Genomic DNA, 15,793 nt, shown 5'->3' on the forward strand with positions numbered 1-15,793 from the left:
TATTATCACTTATTTAATTTGGTCGTCCGTGATTGTAAGCTTTGTTATTATTATTATTTAGAAAATAGAGACGACACTTTTCAAATATTTCCTAGTATGGAGAATCAAAGACCTAATTTGAAATTAAGCTGAGGTTAGTTTCAAGAGATTTAATTGCCAAATCTTTATTTGAATGATGGTTAGAATGTAATATTTTATTAGAAAAAATAACTGTTTATAATAATAATAACTCAAAAAAATTAATATAAAATATTAAATATTATGTGTAGGATACATAGTTATATAGTTATATTCCAAATTATTATATTTAATAGTTCCTTGTCCTTCACATATCAACCAACCACAAATTGTGGCAAATCTTACATATAATATTACTCACAACATTACAAATATACAACATTACTGGTTTTTGTCTTTTTTTTTTTTTTTTTTTTTTTTTTTTTTTTACCATTTGAAATCAAAATTAACATTATTCACTTAACACAATTTTCAATAAAAATATCCTTATAAGACACTAATAGAAGTATTTTTGTCATTTTCTCTTTATTTGTACTTTGTTTTTATATAATAATTAATATTCAAAAATCAACATGCAAAAAAGTAAATAAAATCTTTATAACCGAACGATATATAGTATTTTAAATTAATTTCAAACTACAATCAAACAAACTAAAATAAAAACACACTATAGTTTTTGTGCAAAATCTCTCTCTCTCTCTCTCTCTCTCTCTCTCTCTCTCTATATATATATATATATATAGTTGTGAGAAGTAGTGCATGTGGGTAGGACCATTTAGATTGGCAGTTGATAGTTCATATTGGAGCAATTGCATGTGCAACACTTGTGGCCATTCTTCTCTTCCTCAAACTCTTACATACCATACACACATTTCGTTTATATATTTAATATATATATATATATATATGAAATTATCTTACTCAAATGTATATGATCAACTAATAAATTGAATTTTGCCCACAATATGAAAATGAAGTTTTATCCTATTGGAATTATTATTAATTAATTTTGTACATTTTATCTCGATTTTTGCATTTTTTTTTTAAAAAAAAGACAATTGTAAATAATATTAAATCACATAATCCCATAACAAATGATCGAGTCGTAAGGAGTGAATTTATAACGGTGAAATTATGCATTCAAATCCTCGATATCCCTTGGTCTTTGTATGCTATACAAACTTGTAATTTACAATCTAAACAATTACGACAATATTGACAAATTGATTTTGAACATAAGAATCAAACCAAACCATATACGTATGAATGCATTGATTGATTCTTGTTAATATTTCACTTTCTAAACTTGTATTTCCACTCCATAGCCAATTAATGCATATAAATTTCCTATCTATAAATAAGCCTTATTATTTCTTCCCATTTTGCACCAACCAACTAACCAAGTCTCAAAGCTACAAATCCTTTACTACCTATACGTACATTAATCTCTCTAATGGAAGCCATTCTCATTCCCAAAAATTCTCTACTACTACTACTACTACTACTAACGGTCTTCTTGCTCAAGAGGGCTTATGCCGATTACGGCGGTTGGGAGAGCGCTCACGCAACTTTTTATGGAGGCGGTGATGCTTCCGGCACAATGGGTACTTTCTTCTTCTTCTTTTTCTTTTTTTATCTGGCATGGTCATTTTCACCTGACCATGACTCGAAAGATACATTTCATACATAATATTTGAAGGTGAAATTGCTCCTAATTTTTCCGTAGTTTTGAAATTCAGTTTCAATTGCATGGCGCCCCCTTATACTTTAAAAAGCGTTGCATGAAACCCCACGATCATGAAACCTCGCTTGCGTGATGAGAAGATGATTTTCTATCTATATTTTTTTTGCATGACGAGGAGTTTTATCCAACGTTTTTTAAAGTATAAGGAGGTGTCATGCAATTTTTAAAGTAAGGGGGAAAATTACGCTGAATTTCGAAACCATGTAGGGGTTTAATACAATATTTTTGAAAGTATAAGGAGCCAATGTCATGCAATTTTTAAAATAAAAGGGAATTTACGCTGAGTTTCGAAACTATGTAGGAGTTTAATACAATATTTTTGAAAGTATAAAAAGACGTAATACAATTTTTAAAGTAAAAGAGAATTTACGTTGAGTTTCGAAATCATAACGAAAAATAATGGACAATTTTGCCTTATTTGAAAGTAACAAAAGACTTTTGAAAGTTTTGTTTTATTTGAGAATAGTACAGAATTAGTAATATTTAGTGTAAAAAATAAAATAGTAAGTTTCCCAAATTTTACTATTTAGACTCTAGTTTTTTGAAAAAAATACAATTTTTTTTCTCACATAACATCATATCAAATATTATTTTAATACCAAACCAAAATCAATTTTTTTTCAAATTCAACCAAAAGAAACACTCTTAATTAATTACTTCGAAATTTTGTATGAATGCACGCAGGAGGTGCCTGTGGCTACGGTAACTTATACAGTCAAGGCTACGGTACAAACACAGCAGCGCTAAGTACCGCTCTATTCAACAACGGGTTGACATGCGGGGCCTGCTACGAGCTGACCTGCTCGAGCGACCCGCGGTGGTGCCTCGCCGGCACCATCACCGTCACCGCCACCAATTTCTGCCCGCCCAACCCCTCCCTGCCCAACGACAACGGCGGGTGGTGCAACCCGCCCCGGCAGCACTTCGACCTGGCAGAGCCGGCCTTCTTGCAAATCGCGCAATACAGAGCTGGAATCGTTCCGGTCTCTTTCCGACGAGTGCCGTGCCGGAAGAAGGGCGGCATAAGGTTTACGATCAACGGCCACTCCTACTTCAATTTAGTCCTGGTGACCAATGTCGGCGGGGCAGGCGACGTCCACGCCGTGTCGATTAAAGGATCGAGAACGGGATGGCAGCCGATGTCGAGAAATTGGGGGCAGAATTGGCAGAGTAACTCGCTACTTAACGGACAAAGCTTGTCGTTTCAGGTCACCGCCAGCGACGGCCGGACAGTCGCCAGCTACAATGCGGCACCCGCCGGTTGGCATTTCGGACAAACATTTGAAGGAGGACAGTTTTAAGGACTAAGAGCATCTATCTCATCTTCCCGATCAAATTTGGATTCTTCGTACGTTTTTCTGCAAATTTTTGGAGCTGTGGTGAAAGAGTTCGCACCCGCTTGGGCCTAAATGGGAAATCTAAATTATTTATATATATATATATGTATGTATGTATGTATTGTATTGTATTGTATTGTGGTCATCTTCTTCACAATGTGTTGAAGTTACAGGGTTGGTTCTTGTTTGATTTTATTGGTTTCTGGTGGTGGTGAGCAAATTTAAAGAAGCCACTAAGTTTGTGTAATTGAACATTGTAATATATTTGCACTTTTTCGTAATTAACTCGAACTGTATTAACCGCACCGACTCTACCGCACGGTATTTCGTATTCGGTACTTAGTATATATATTCGATTCCAGATCGAAATCAGTCAAATTTTGAGGCGACTTCGAGCACTTAATCCTGCTTTCTTTCAGATGGAACTTCGCAGGCAATTTAAGGCTGTTCTGGTTGTGTTTCGTCTGTTATCAATGGAACGAGCGGCGGGCGGCGGTGTTCCGGTTGTCGCCGTCGAGTGTTTTCGAGGTTCAGAGAGGGGATGGATACCAATCGGTAGTCCGCCGGCGTCTCCTCCGATGCTATTGTAATTACTCTGACCTAATTTTTTTTCGCTATTTCGTTAAAGCAGTATTTTCAGTTTGTCTTCGTACGTATTTGTTAGATTATTTTGATTTATTTTCTTCACTTAGATTTTTTAATATTAGCATTATAATGGATTATAATGAAAAAAATGAAAATATTTTTATTAATATTGTATAATATATAAATAATAATATTTTATTTAATATAATATAAATTTAGAGAGTAATTACGGTAACTAGTACATTTAATAAATTGAGAACTAAAGAAAGATCGGTGCGGCAGACACGTTGGATTGCATGCTTAGTAAAGCTACAATCATCACTTTGCAAAAGCTTATAGTGAAAGAAGAGATTAATTTATAAAAGTACGTGCTCACACCTAAGAGCACATACACCGGTGTGAAAGTTAAAACCCTCCATTTGCTTACGTGTATCCTACGTGTCAATTATAATGTTTTATGTATCGATTTTCATTTTCCAAACAAACACAGTAGCTCTTTTTTTCGGTCCTTCGTAATTCTTTCTCGCAATATTCCTCGCACACAATATTCACACCCAATTGTCCCCAAATCTTTCATCCCAACCGGCGATTCATCCCAATCAAACCTGCGATTGCCGGCGTTTGAAGGAAGTTGGCGACGGAGAACCTGTACCCTATCGATCTCCCAATCTTTGCCAAAACCTTCGTCCCAATCAAACCGGCGATTCATCCCAATCGAACCGGCGATTGCATCTGAAGAAGGTGGGCGACGATTAATCCCAATCGAACGGGTGATTGCATCTGAAGAAGGTGGGCGACGGACAATCTGTATTCAATCGATCGTCGGCGACGGGAATATAAAAGGGTTTGGGGAGAAGAGAACACCAAAGTCTGCAATTGGGGGGGAGAGAGAGAGAAGGGCAAAGAAGAGAGATGGGGAGAGAGAAGGGCAAAGAAGAGAGAAGAGAGAAACGATACCGTCGATGATGCCGTCGCCTGCACGAGGACTGACTCGATTTTTAATCGAAAATTTATGGTTGAAATTTAGATCAGTGGGGATGAGATTTTTCGAAGGGAATAAGAAAAGGTTCGAGACAGATGAGAAGTCCTATTTATGTGTCGTTGTATATGCTCTAAGGGCATGCGTTGTCAAATATCATGTCAGTATTTTGAATTTTAAATAAAATAAAAGAAAATTTGAAGAGATACTTATAGATTTTTATTTTTTGTTTTGTTTTATTTAATTTTATAATATTTATATTTATATTTTAATTATTTTAATATTTTTATATTGTATAAAATTTTATTTTTTAAGTAATGATATATATATTGATACATTTTTTTAGTTTTTTAATTTTAAAAATAAGTAATTCGAATATGAATATGAATATAAATATAAATATAAATATAAATATATATATATTGTTTAATTGGAAGAGATATAATATGATATGAAAAAAAGTAATGTGACGTAGAAGTATGGAGATATTTTAAGTGAGTATTTTTGTTGCATGCGACTTAAACTAAGTATCTTTTTCAAATAGTGTTTGAGTTTAAAATTTGAATGGAACGGTCACGACCTGATGATTCATGTGAAAGATGAGAGTTCTTGATTTCATGTACAATGTTGAGATATAATCTTTTTATATATAATTTATTTTCGTTGCAAAAGATGGATTTTTTTTTTTTTTTTTTTTGATCTTGTTACATATGTGAAAATTTTGTTATATGTGGTAAAACATAAGGTGAAATTATTGTATTTGAACAATATGTCCAACATGATTTGAAAGAACTATCCAACCATTAAAGTCGTCACACCATAAAATAATATCTGTAACAAACACTAGCAACTATTTATAACTTTTTTTTTTAAGTACATGAGAAGCAAATATCACACCTTATGTGTTCTTTAATTTGGTTAAATAATTTCATTCTTCTTATTTTGCTAATATGTCGAATAGTAGACATAGAGGCTTTCGATTATCAGCTCCTCGTGTTATTCACACTATTGGACTGGTTTACCACAAGAATCCTAAGCCGGATGAGGAATTAATGCTAAGTCGGAGTGATCTAATTTTCCGTCGATTACTAGTATTATGATGTGTTTTCAAACATCAGCCCTGACAACTTATTTATAAATTTATAGTTGTCACTATCTTTGCAATCTTAGACTCAAAACAAATCTATCACAAATCTTGATTATATATTCACTACCCCAAAAAAGGGGCATTCGGTGCGGATAAGAAGGCGTGGCATGGCGCCGACGGTAATGATAACCAAAATTCACACTAAAATGTGCAGAAAAGAAAATTTTTTTGACGTAGAATATAGAATTTTATTATTTTTAGATAATAATAATAATAATAATTTTTTTCACGTAGGTGCCATTTTATGTGTTTAATTTTAATTTTTTTCAATAAAATATTAAGGCGCCAAAGTCGGTACCTATTTCTTTTAAAAAAAATAAAATGTAGTATTTTCGCCCTCAAGACCCAAATCTCAAACCCGTAATGATTAATTCACCCTTAACAATTAATTTTACTATTTTCACCTTTTTGCTCATCCATTTCGATAAATGTGAGAAAAATAAATAAATAGTGTAACTCGTATATTTTTTTTTTTTATTTTTATATGTCATTTAAAATTTTTTTTTTTATATAATAAAAGCAATCCATAGACAAATTTAAAATATTTCTAATTTTTTTTTGTAAAAATATCATATTCTTTAGGTGTAAAAGTATTAAGAATATTTTACATATTTTCACTTTGAATATTAATTATTATATCAAAAATTATAAAAATATTTCTATTAGTCTCTTAATACAGTGACATTTATGGAGTAAATTATATAAATATAAGAATATTTTCAAGGTAAAGTACAATGACACGCAAAAGACAAAGTAATACTCCTTCAGTTCAGCTAGAAAGTATATACATTTCTATTTTGGGATGTCCAATTAAAAGTAAATATTTCATTAAATACCTCACTTTTTTCCACAAATACTCTTACTTTACATCACATCATTACTTTTATATCAAAAAGTAAGAGCAAAAATGTCATTACACTACTTTTAACTATCCACTATAATTAAAATACTATTATTTCTTAAACACTGCGTCAAGAGTAAATGTATACTTTATCTATGGACGGAGGGAGTATTATTTTTCAATCTATTTATAAGAAAAAAAATTGAAAAATACATTGAATTAGAGCATAAAAAGTAATATATTTATTTAATAAAAAATATTAAAAATAATTCTCTATTCCATAAAATTATGTAAAATTTGTTGAGAAAAATTTAAAAATGATAATGTTTTTAATATTAAAAAAAATTACATAAAGGATGTTGATAAAAAAATAATATATATATATATATTAAATACGAATAAATCGTTTTTAAAATAATTAATATATATATTAGATAGATTTTTCAATCAAACATATACATCACATTATAATATAACGATTAATCAAACAAATATAAAAAATGGAACTTGGAATCATAATCTGACCCGATATCAAATCAGACCCAAATTTGATACGTTTTAGTGAAAAATCAGCTAAATAATTGGGGATTGGATGCTGGAGATACTGTTAGGGCAATAGCCAGCCCAGCCCAGCCCAATATAAATAACTATAAAAGGAGGCTAATCGTGACCCTGTTTATTTGCTTGTTTGATATATTTCGCCATTCCAAAATCTTTTCTTACTCCCCAATCTAACTTTCTTGCAATCCCTTCCGAAGAATCGCATTAATCTTCTTGCAGGTTGATTAATTTGCTTATTTGATCGATTCGTAGTTGTTTGCACAACTCAACTTTTGGCCACAATCTTCCTATACCAACTGTTTGTTGGTTTTCTGGAACGATCGGATTGGGGTTTGTACAGTGGGCGAATATGATGATCAGAATCCGAAGCCGCGACGGTTTGGAGCGGGTTTCGGTCGACAATCCGGCCGCCACCGTCGCCGAACTCAAGTTCGCGATCGAGTCGCAGCTCCGAGTTCCCGTCCACGCCCAAATCCTTTCAACTAACCAGAATCTGCTCCTGGCGAAAGCCCCAGGCGATTTGAACAAGTTCACAGACATGCTCGATCCCAACGCTAGGGTTTCCGCACTGGGTATATCCCACGGTTCGATCGTGTTCTTAGCTTACGAGGGCGAGCGCACTGTCGCCGGGCCGGCTTTTCACCCATCGGGATCCTTCGGGAAGAAGATGACTATGGACGACTTGATTGCGAAGCAAATGAGGATTACGCGGCAGGAGAATCCGCATTGTGAGCTCGTGTCGTTCGATCGAGATGCTGCGAACGCGTTCCAGCACTATGTGAATGAAAGTTTAGCTTTTGCTGTGAAGCGCGGCGGATTTATGTACGGGACGGTGTCGGAGGAAGGGAAGGTGGAGGTGGATTTTATCTATGAGCCTCCTCAGCAGGGGACAGAGGATAATTTGATACTTCTAAGGGATCCTGAAGAAGAGAAGTTTGTTGAGGCTATAGCACTGGGGCTGCAAATGAGGAAGGTGGGGTTTATATTTACCCAGACTATTAGCCAGGACAAGAAGGATTACACAATGTCGAATGCTGAGGTTTTGCAGGCCGTGGAGTTGCACGCCGAGGGGGATTTGAAAGAGTGGGTTACAGCTGTGGTGAAGCTTGAGGTGAATGAGGATGGTGGAGCAGATGTGCATTTTGAGGCTTTTCAGATGAGTGATATGTGTGTTAGGTTGTTTAAAGAAGGGTGGTTTGAGACTGAGGTGAAAGGGGAGATTGATCCGAAGCTGTCGAGGATGAAGAAAGATGTGGTGGTTGGGGGGAAGGATGTTACGAGTGTGGACAATGATTTCTTTCTGGTGGTTGTCAAGATCTTCGATCACCAGGTTAGCAAGACAATTCTGTTGTGATTTGTCTTTTTTCGCATTATTTGATTCGATGAATATTGGTTCTCTTGATTATCTGGATTCTATAGATTTCGTATCGGTAATTTAACTTGTCTTGTGATGCAAGAACATATTGGGCCTGAGTTGTCGGAGTTTATTTAGTTAGAACATATGCTTTCCATTCTTGTGGGGCGGGGTGAGTTGGAGTGATGACGTAGCTATTATTTCTCGAGAGTGGCAATGGGATGAGCGAAAATGATGAAGTTAAAATATCCAGTAGATTTAGAAGTGGATTAACTTTGATTCTTTATTTATCTAAGTAGTATTTATTCAACTGTTTTTGTTTATACAAGTTGTATATGATCGTATATTTTGATATCTTGTTTTGTGTAGCATAAGAATTTATGTATTAGTTGAAATGATAGCTGTAAGATTAATTATAAACATTACATATAAATTTGATTGTGATTTTGCATATAAAATCATTTATATGTATGTATATTTAAGTTTTCAAATAGCAGGCTTCCGCTCTTTGTAATCCCACCATAACGTTTTAGGATTCAACCATCATTCACTGCTATCTGAGTTTGACAGCTGTAGGTGGAACTAAAAGCAATGATTTAGATGGTTGGAGAGAATTTAGCATTGATTAGGATGCTAGTACATAAATCGCAACTCTTCTCTGTTCTTCTTTGTTGAACTTGTATGTGTCTTTCCTGTGAACATAGTTAAAATCCCGAAATTTTCATGCTTTAATGCTTTAATTGACCAGTCTATTGCGCCTTTTGTTGGTTTGTTTGGAAGCTCACTCTAAGATAGATGCTCCAGAACCTTACTATATTCATTCCTACAGTTCAATTGATATGAGACCTGATTCATGTTCTGTTTCGATAAATATTGGGTTGAAAATGGTCTCGTGGCTGTAAGAGAGTGAAAGTTATGCTTGTTCTGTGACAGTTTTGAGTTCACGGTGCAGGAGAAGTGAGGGAAAATTCTTTTATATCCAGGACATTGTTCGAGATTATATTGTTTATTGTGTTATTGTCATCCATTGACATTGATTTCTGTCACAATTTTCTCAGCTTCAATAACTTATTGCGCGTATTTTATTCTTATTTTAACTTTTATCGTCTACTATTCTGCGAATAGTGCTTTCTGTTAGTTTGAGTTTTGATTGCTTTTAGGTTTTGTTCCTTGATACTGTATTTTCAGTTTCCTGTAACGATTGGAGATTATTAATGTAATCGAGCCACCCTCTCCACTATGCATCTGATTACATTGAACATTGCGATAATCCAAATTGAAAAAAAGAAAAGAAATTGCTTTACATGGACATTGGGAAACACAGAAACTATGAGGCAAATAAACTATCGTAGTTCCTAGTTAATTTTTACAGCTTAATGGTAGTTAATTATCCGATGATATCTTTGTATACTATGTGTTATTTCACATCTACTAAGTTTTCTGTATATGTCGCATATAACTTTCAAGGGAATCTTCTTATTTCAACCTTTGAATCGTAATCCTATGCAGGGTCCTCTGGCAACTACATTTCCAGTCGAGAACAGAAGAATTCCAGTGTCGCCGGGTGCACTAAGGTCCCATCTGGACAGGAGCAGGAATCTGCCATTCGTGAAACGGATTTCTGATTTTCACCTACTGCTCTTCCTTTCCAAATATCTAGACGTCAACAGCGATGTCCCTGCCTTATCTGGCTGTGTAAGGGCGCAGGCTACAGTGCCGGAAGGATACCAGCTACTGATTGAGTCCATGGCCAGTGCTTGTTAAGATTACCGACCCACAATGGGCTCTCGCCTACGCCTTGGCAGATAAGTGAACAAAAGAAAGAAACTGAATCCAAACATCTCAGATACTTTTTGGTCTGTTTGGGTGAAATATATGCTATATATATATATATATATATATGACTATGTACCCTTTTGTCAAGTATAGTTTCTTCTCTTGCTTTGGTATTTATTCGGACATTAACACCCTTACTCTTGATTTATTTATCCATTTTATGTTCTCAATTGATGCAGTGTGAATCTTGATGATGTTCTGGTTTTTTGTTTTGTTTTGTTTTTCCTATTTTAACCATGAATGATATACACTCATCTAAAACAATTTCAAATTATTATAGTAAAATTGCTCGTAACTTCTCCGTATTTTCACAAGTCACTGAGCAGTGTCATGCAATTTTTTATAATAAAATAAAAAATTTACGCCAAATTTTAAAATTACAGAGATTTCATATGTAACAATTTTTAAAATATAAGAAAATGTCATACAATTTTTAAGATAAAAAGAATTCACGTTGAGTAACCACAAGAAAATTATGGACAATTTTGCCAATTATTATTGTATGGTACAAGAATTCAACAACATCAAGATCAATATAAGGGGAAACCAGAATAGTTACATACAACACAAACAATGCATGTTCTTGGCAAATGCAATTCAACCAAGGATCCGTCTGTTTGTTTCCTCAGCAAAGTTAAGTTGCTGAGTGAAGAGAATGAGCTACTGTCAATGGAGTGAAGACATACATTTCACACCCATGAGCCTCTACTCGAGTGCTGAACGAATCTACAGTGTTCCCCGGGATGCTTTCGTGCTGCAAAATTGTTTGTTACAATGAATTCACAATTCAAGACATCAAAATCCTAAGGAACGCAGTAAGTATCCTATGGGAAGAACCATTTTTCAACTCACCTTCCACAAATCTTTGATAGACACCGCCGTAGAAGACTCGAGCCCAAGTGCATCCCATTGTACAGTGACAATGGCTGCTTCCGAACCTCTATTCCATAGAACAACTGCCAAACGTTGGCCGCTAAGTGGACCTGCCCAAACCTGATCCGCCAAATTTGTTTGTTACCAAGAAATATCAAACAATGCTATGAAAAGATGATCGTAAAGTAGACAACAGTTAAAGTAAAAAAGGTAACAAGGTGCAAAATTGTGCCATCTATTTTCACTGTTAAGTCTATACAACAAAGATTATGTTTCCGGGCATCTAGGCATTAAAAACTACACAAGAAATTACAGGGAATAATAACCAGCACTTAACGCAAAAGAGAATCAAGAATAGAGAATACCTGATAAGACTCGTCTGGCCCATAGGCATGGACTTTCCTTCCTTGAACTCCAATCGGATCTGTGAGCATAACAACGTATCACTTTGCTCCACGACTAAAAATAGCATAATTCAAGATGCAGTGGGCAAGGCAAGAACAAGAATCACAAAAAGGAATTCACACACTCAACAGCTAAGGCTGAGAGAGTAGTAGGGGATTAATCTTATACCTTGGTTTACAGCAATAACCTCCTCATTGCCAAGAATTTCTAATGTCTCCAAAGTGATATTTCTAACGTCACAACCAATTAAAAGAGGAGCCTGAAAACTCAAGAACAATTTTAATGAAAAATGATCCAGAAAATGTTCATATATATATATATATATATCTATAAAGATGGTTACAGGGATATTGAATGACTAGTTAAAGGCACCTTCATCAGAGCCCAAATGCTGAAATGCACACGGTATTCTTGGTAAGTCATGCCACCGTTGCCAACTTCTAGCATGTCCGGATCTGGCAAACAGGATCAAAGAGACCTTTGTAATATTTATAGAAAGCATGTAATTGATTTGCTGGTCACAACTGTTTATAAAATACACATAACAATGAGTGTGTGTGCAGGTGTGTGTTGTATCCGACCATTCCAGCCGCCAGGTCCGGCATAGGCTGCCCACTTGTCGTTGAGATCAGCAATTGTAGTCATGCTATACCCAAAAATACAAAAGTTATAAAAGCCACATTAGTACAACATCATGTCATCATAATATATCTGAAACTCAGCATAAGTGGTTTTCCATTATCAACAATGAAGTTACGAAACCTTGCCCATGTATCATTAATGTCGTCTGTTGTTCGCCAACTGTTTCCAACTTTGCCTGCCCATAAGGCTGGGTCGTGCACACCCCTGCCAAATGTTGTCGAAAGACAAAAAAAGTGTTTAGAATGCAAAGGGCGATGTACGAAAGTAGGATGGAGTTAGTCAGATAGTTTAGGAGCTACCATTCACAAAGAGAATAGAATATTGGACGTCCTGTTGCATTCAGGGCTTCGCGCATAGGTGGATACCTGGAACCATGAATCCATAGTTAAAGCGAGATAATGCTACGGGGATATCAGATTTAAGAAAAAAAAAAAAAGCTACTTACCTCTTCTCTGGATCAATGCCGAGATTGAAACAATTGTCGTACTTCAAATAATCGACACCCTAGATGATATGCATTATCGAAGAAATATAGTTACAGAAGATGAAAGAAAGGACAAAACGTCTTGCAGATCACAGAGTACACAACTTTGAATTGAGATGGAGGAAAGGATCCAGGGAGAAAATCAACATAAACCATAAAAACATGTAACTAGAGATGCAACAACATTCAGCATGAATAGGGCAACAGAAAATGATGGATAAAGAACGAAGCACCAACTAACCCAAGATGCAAAGAGTTCTGCATCATCACTTTCATGATATAGTGAACCAGGTCGAACTTGGCATGTGAAGATCCTGAGAAATCAAAACTCACAAATCAGAAAGGAGAGTTGCAACTAGAAGAAAATGCAAAATTAGAGATCACGGATAGCAACTTGAAGAAAATGCAAAATAGAGATCACTGATAGCCCGCAACACGGAATTTCTACTACCCTGCATCCGAGTAGATGCCTAGCTTCAGCCCTTTAGAATGCACATAATCAGCAAGAAATTTAATGCCAGATGGAAAAGTTCTTGAATCAGGAGCTAATTGACCCTGCACATTAATGGCACTTAATATCAAGAACCTTACAGTCATATTGTTTGTTGCATTCAATGCTTGAATAGAAAGCTAAACATTGTTCAGGTGATGTTTCTGGTTATGCAAATTGTAGTTCCACTAGATCGGTATGCCTTTTACTCAACAAAATTCATCATTTATCAAGAAATCCATAAATAAACCCACAATTATATATAGAGACTAGCTGCCATGCCTATTTACCTCTGAATCCCGCACAACTTCAGACCAGCAATCATCTGCATTCCAGAACACTGAGTAAATACAAGCCCGAATTTACAAGATGAAACAGACAATAGAATGCCACTTCATTACCTATGTTTACATAGATGTAGCCCAGCTTCGCCAAGCCAGTGGAGACAAGTGCATCGGCTGTAAAAGGCACAAAATTAGAATATCAAAACTAAGCTTCAAATGTGTCAGTCCTTTAAATCGAAGAATAGATGCAAACTAGTGTTAGAAAAACTGCTTGATGTATCAGACAGACTACAGAAGTGTAGCAATCGCAGATAAGAAGAGGGATAATAGCATAGTCAGCTTACTTGTTGCACATCCTACACAAAGAAGACTGCCTAACACGATGGAAAATAATATAAACAGATGTATTATTCAATTGCAAGTTACTAAATGTGATGGAGACAAGAAGTTTATCATTACAACAGCCTACTAACTAACATTTGGATGGGCATGGATACTTGGAAAATGAACTATATGCCTATGATATAATGCCACCAACATTATAAACAAAAGAACTGGTTAGCTCTGTATTTGGTATTTAAAATTATTCTAAGGATGGTGAATTGTCCAGTCTCCTTTATCAATTATATGTTCTTCTTTCAATGTTTTCTGTAAATGTAGTATCGCATACATACTTTTGGAAGTTTTGACGCTATTTCTCAGTAAAAACTTTTTAAAAAAAATATCATATCAAATACCTATTTCCTTTTGCAAACCATCACATAAAAAATAACATAAAAAATAATTAACTTTTTACTATTTTCAAAGCTTTCCGAAATTCAGCAAAAACATATATACAAATGGTAGATCTTTTATTCTCAATATGTTGACAAATTGAGAATGGCCGCAGGAATTCCACTTTTAGCTTTGGCATTACTGAGAAACATAGCTACCACAAATGCATGGTAATTTATAGCAGGTCAAAAGATTCGACACCGGTGAATTAGTAGAAGCCAAGCAGCGACCGACAAAGCAAATATTCATACAAACAGCAATGTAATCGGGAAAAATGCAGCAAAATAAAAGCAATACCTGTTTCTTTAATAACCTCTTCCCTGATATTGCAAGCAAAGTGGTTCCAGCTATTCCATCTGTAAAGCAGAAACACGAACCAAGTATAAGGCAACTACATTTTTCATGTCTTTAAATTACAAAAAACAAATTGCATCAACTCCATCAAAAAGATCAAAATCAAATGCATCCCCATTTAATCTTGAAAAGCATATGCATCAAATCAATCAAACCAAGGCTAATCAATAGTGAGATCTTTTCAACAATAAAAACCCAGAACCTCTTTTCTTCCTCCACAACCAAGCAGCCAAAACTCTGAATAAAATAAGTCCAATTAAAAACAAAAAACTAAAATAGTATAGTTACGCACCCCATCTGAGGAGTTCTGGCCAAACCGTTGTTCAGCTGCAATATTCCATACTTGGTAGTATCGAAAACATTACTAATTGGCTTTTCTGGCCCATCCAAATAAGGATGCAAAGGCAGCGGCAGCACTCTCGCCGTCGCTGTCGCTGAAATCATCCACACACAGATAACTGCTCCAAGCATCCTTACGCTTCCACTGCTTTCCCAAACACTCCCCATGGATGAATCAAACAGGAATTGAGCCAAAATTGCGAGAGGAGAATAAAGACACTCCCAGAGAAGAGCCTGGAAGAATATTTCCTTTTCTAGAGCAATTAACCGATAAATTGGTGTCCACCGGACCCAGCTCCTGAATTAGAGGCAGTGATTATCCACCGTAATTACTTCTTCACCTTACTCACAACGCCCAAATACAATTGGATATCGCTGCTGCAGTACAGTTGGCGTTGGTTAATTTGACTGAGCTTTTTGAATTCTTTGCCTGTGGCCATTTCCGTGAGTACTTATTTTGTATTATTAGTAATTAGTTTAGCTTCAAACCTTCTATCACATAGGAGGATTGAGAGGGTACGGTGATGAATTTGAAAAGCCAGCATCATGCCCGTTAATACATGTAAAATCTAAAAATAATATATTCGTGCATTATCCCGTATGTGTTGTTTATAATAAAAATATCAGTTATTTATTCATTTGCAAAAATCAATTGTTTTTTATATTATATAGAACTATAGTATGTGCCATATGTTGTACGTGCTGGCACATGGTGTACTATTCAATACAATTATATTCAGCATGGT

General features: G+C 35.2%; 3 protein-coding genes across 3 annotated transcripts; 2 read left to right on the forward strand and 1 right to left on the reverse strand.

Annotated features, from left to right (window-relative positions):
• Positions 1-1,395: 1,395 nt before the first annotated feature.
• On the forward strand, positions 1,396-3,380 carry LOC127256488 (expansin-A2-like). Its single transcript, XM_051282520.1, has 2 exons — positions 1,396-1,622; positions 2,447-3,380. The coding sequence occupies exons 1-2, from the start codon at positions 1,472-1,474 to the stop codon at positions 3,061-3,063; spliced, it is 768 nt and encodes a 255-aa protein (XP_051138477.1). The 5' UTR covers positions 1,396-1,471; the 3' UTR covers positions 3,064-3,380.
• A 3,959-nt stretch (positions 3,381-7,339) lies between these two features.
• LOC127256417 (NPL4-like protein 1) lies at positions 7,340-10,572 on the forward strand. The gene is made up of 2 exons (XM_051282425.1): positions 7,340-8,542; positions 10,076-10,572. The coding sequence occupies exons 1-2, from the start codon at positions 7,562-7,564 to the stop codon at positions 10,328-10,330; spliced, it is 1,236 nt and encodes a 411-aa protein (XP_051138382.1). The 5' UTR covers positions 7,340-7,561; the 3' UTR covers positions 10,331-10,572.
• Positions 10,573-10,856: 284 nt separating this feature from the next.
• On the reverse strand, positions 10,857-15,450 carry LOC127256471 (alpha-galactosidase 3-like). Its single transcript, XM_051282496.1, has 15 exons — positions 15,001-15,450; positions 14,652-14,710; positions 13,698-13,754; positions 13,587-13,621; positions 13,258-13,361; positions 13,048-13,120; positions 12,768-12,826; positions 12,622-12,687; positions 12,443-12,526; positions 12,262-12,326; positions 12,053-12,135; positions 11,849-11,939; positions 11,641-11,699; positions 11,255-11,395; positions 10,857-11,156 (listed from the first exon to the last, which is right to left on the reverse strand). The coding sequence occupies exons 1-15, from the start codon at positions 15,213-15,215 to the stop codon at positions 11,037-11,039; spliced, it is 1,311 nt and encodes a 436-aa protein (XP_051138453.1). The 5' UTR covers positions 15,216-15,450; the 3' UTR covers positions 10,857-11,036.
• Positions 15,451-15,793: the final 343 nt, after the last annotated feature.

Source organism: Andrographis paniculata, unplaced genomic scaffold (assembly GCF_009805555.1).
Source record: "Andrographis paniculata isolate CXL003 unplaced genomic scaffold, ASM980555v1 Contig55END, whole genome shotgun sequence".
NCBI lineage: Eukaryota > Viridiplantae > Streptophyta > Magnoliopsida > Lamiales > Acanthaceae > Andrographis > Andrographis paniculata.

Excerpts from the sequence above, each read along its gene's own strand:
- LOC127256471 (XM_051282496.1), bottom strand. The coding sequence starts at position 15,215 with ATGGGGAGTGTTTGGGAAAGCAGTGGAAGCGTAAGGATGCTTGGAGCA. Across the intron at positions 13,622-13,697 it reads CTACATCTATGTAAACATAG|ATGATTGCTGGTCTGAAGTT; the intron begins GTAATGAAGTGG and ends TCTGGAATGCAG. Across the intron at positions 12,688-12,767 it reads GGCATTGATCCAGAGAAGAG|GTATCCACCTATGCGCGAAG; the intron begins GTAAGTAGCTTT and ends TCATGGTTCCAG.
- LOC127256488 (XM_051282520.1), top strand. The coding sequence starts at position 1,472 with ATGGAAGCCATTCTCATTCCCAAAAATTCTCTACTACTACTACTACTA. Across the intron at positions 1,623-2,446 it reads TGATGCTTCCGGCACAATGG|GAGGTGCCTGTGGCTACGGT; the intron begins GTACTTTCTTCT and ends GAATGCACGCAG.
- LOC127256417 (XM_051282425.1), top strand. The coding sequence starts at position 7,562 with ATGATGATCAGAATCCGAAGCCGCGACGGTTTGGAGCGGGTTTCGGTC. Across the intron at positions 8,543-10,075 it reads TCAAGATCTTCGATCACCAG|GGTCCTCTGGCAACTACATT; the intron begins GTTAGCAAGACA and ends AATCCTATGCAG.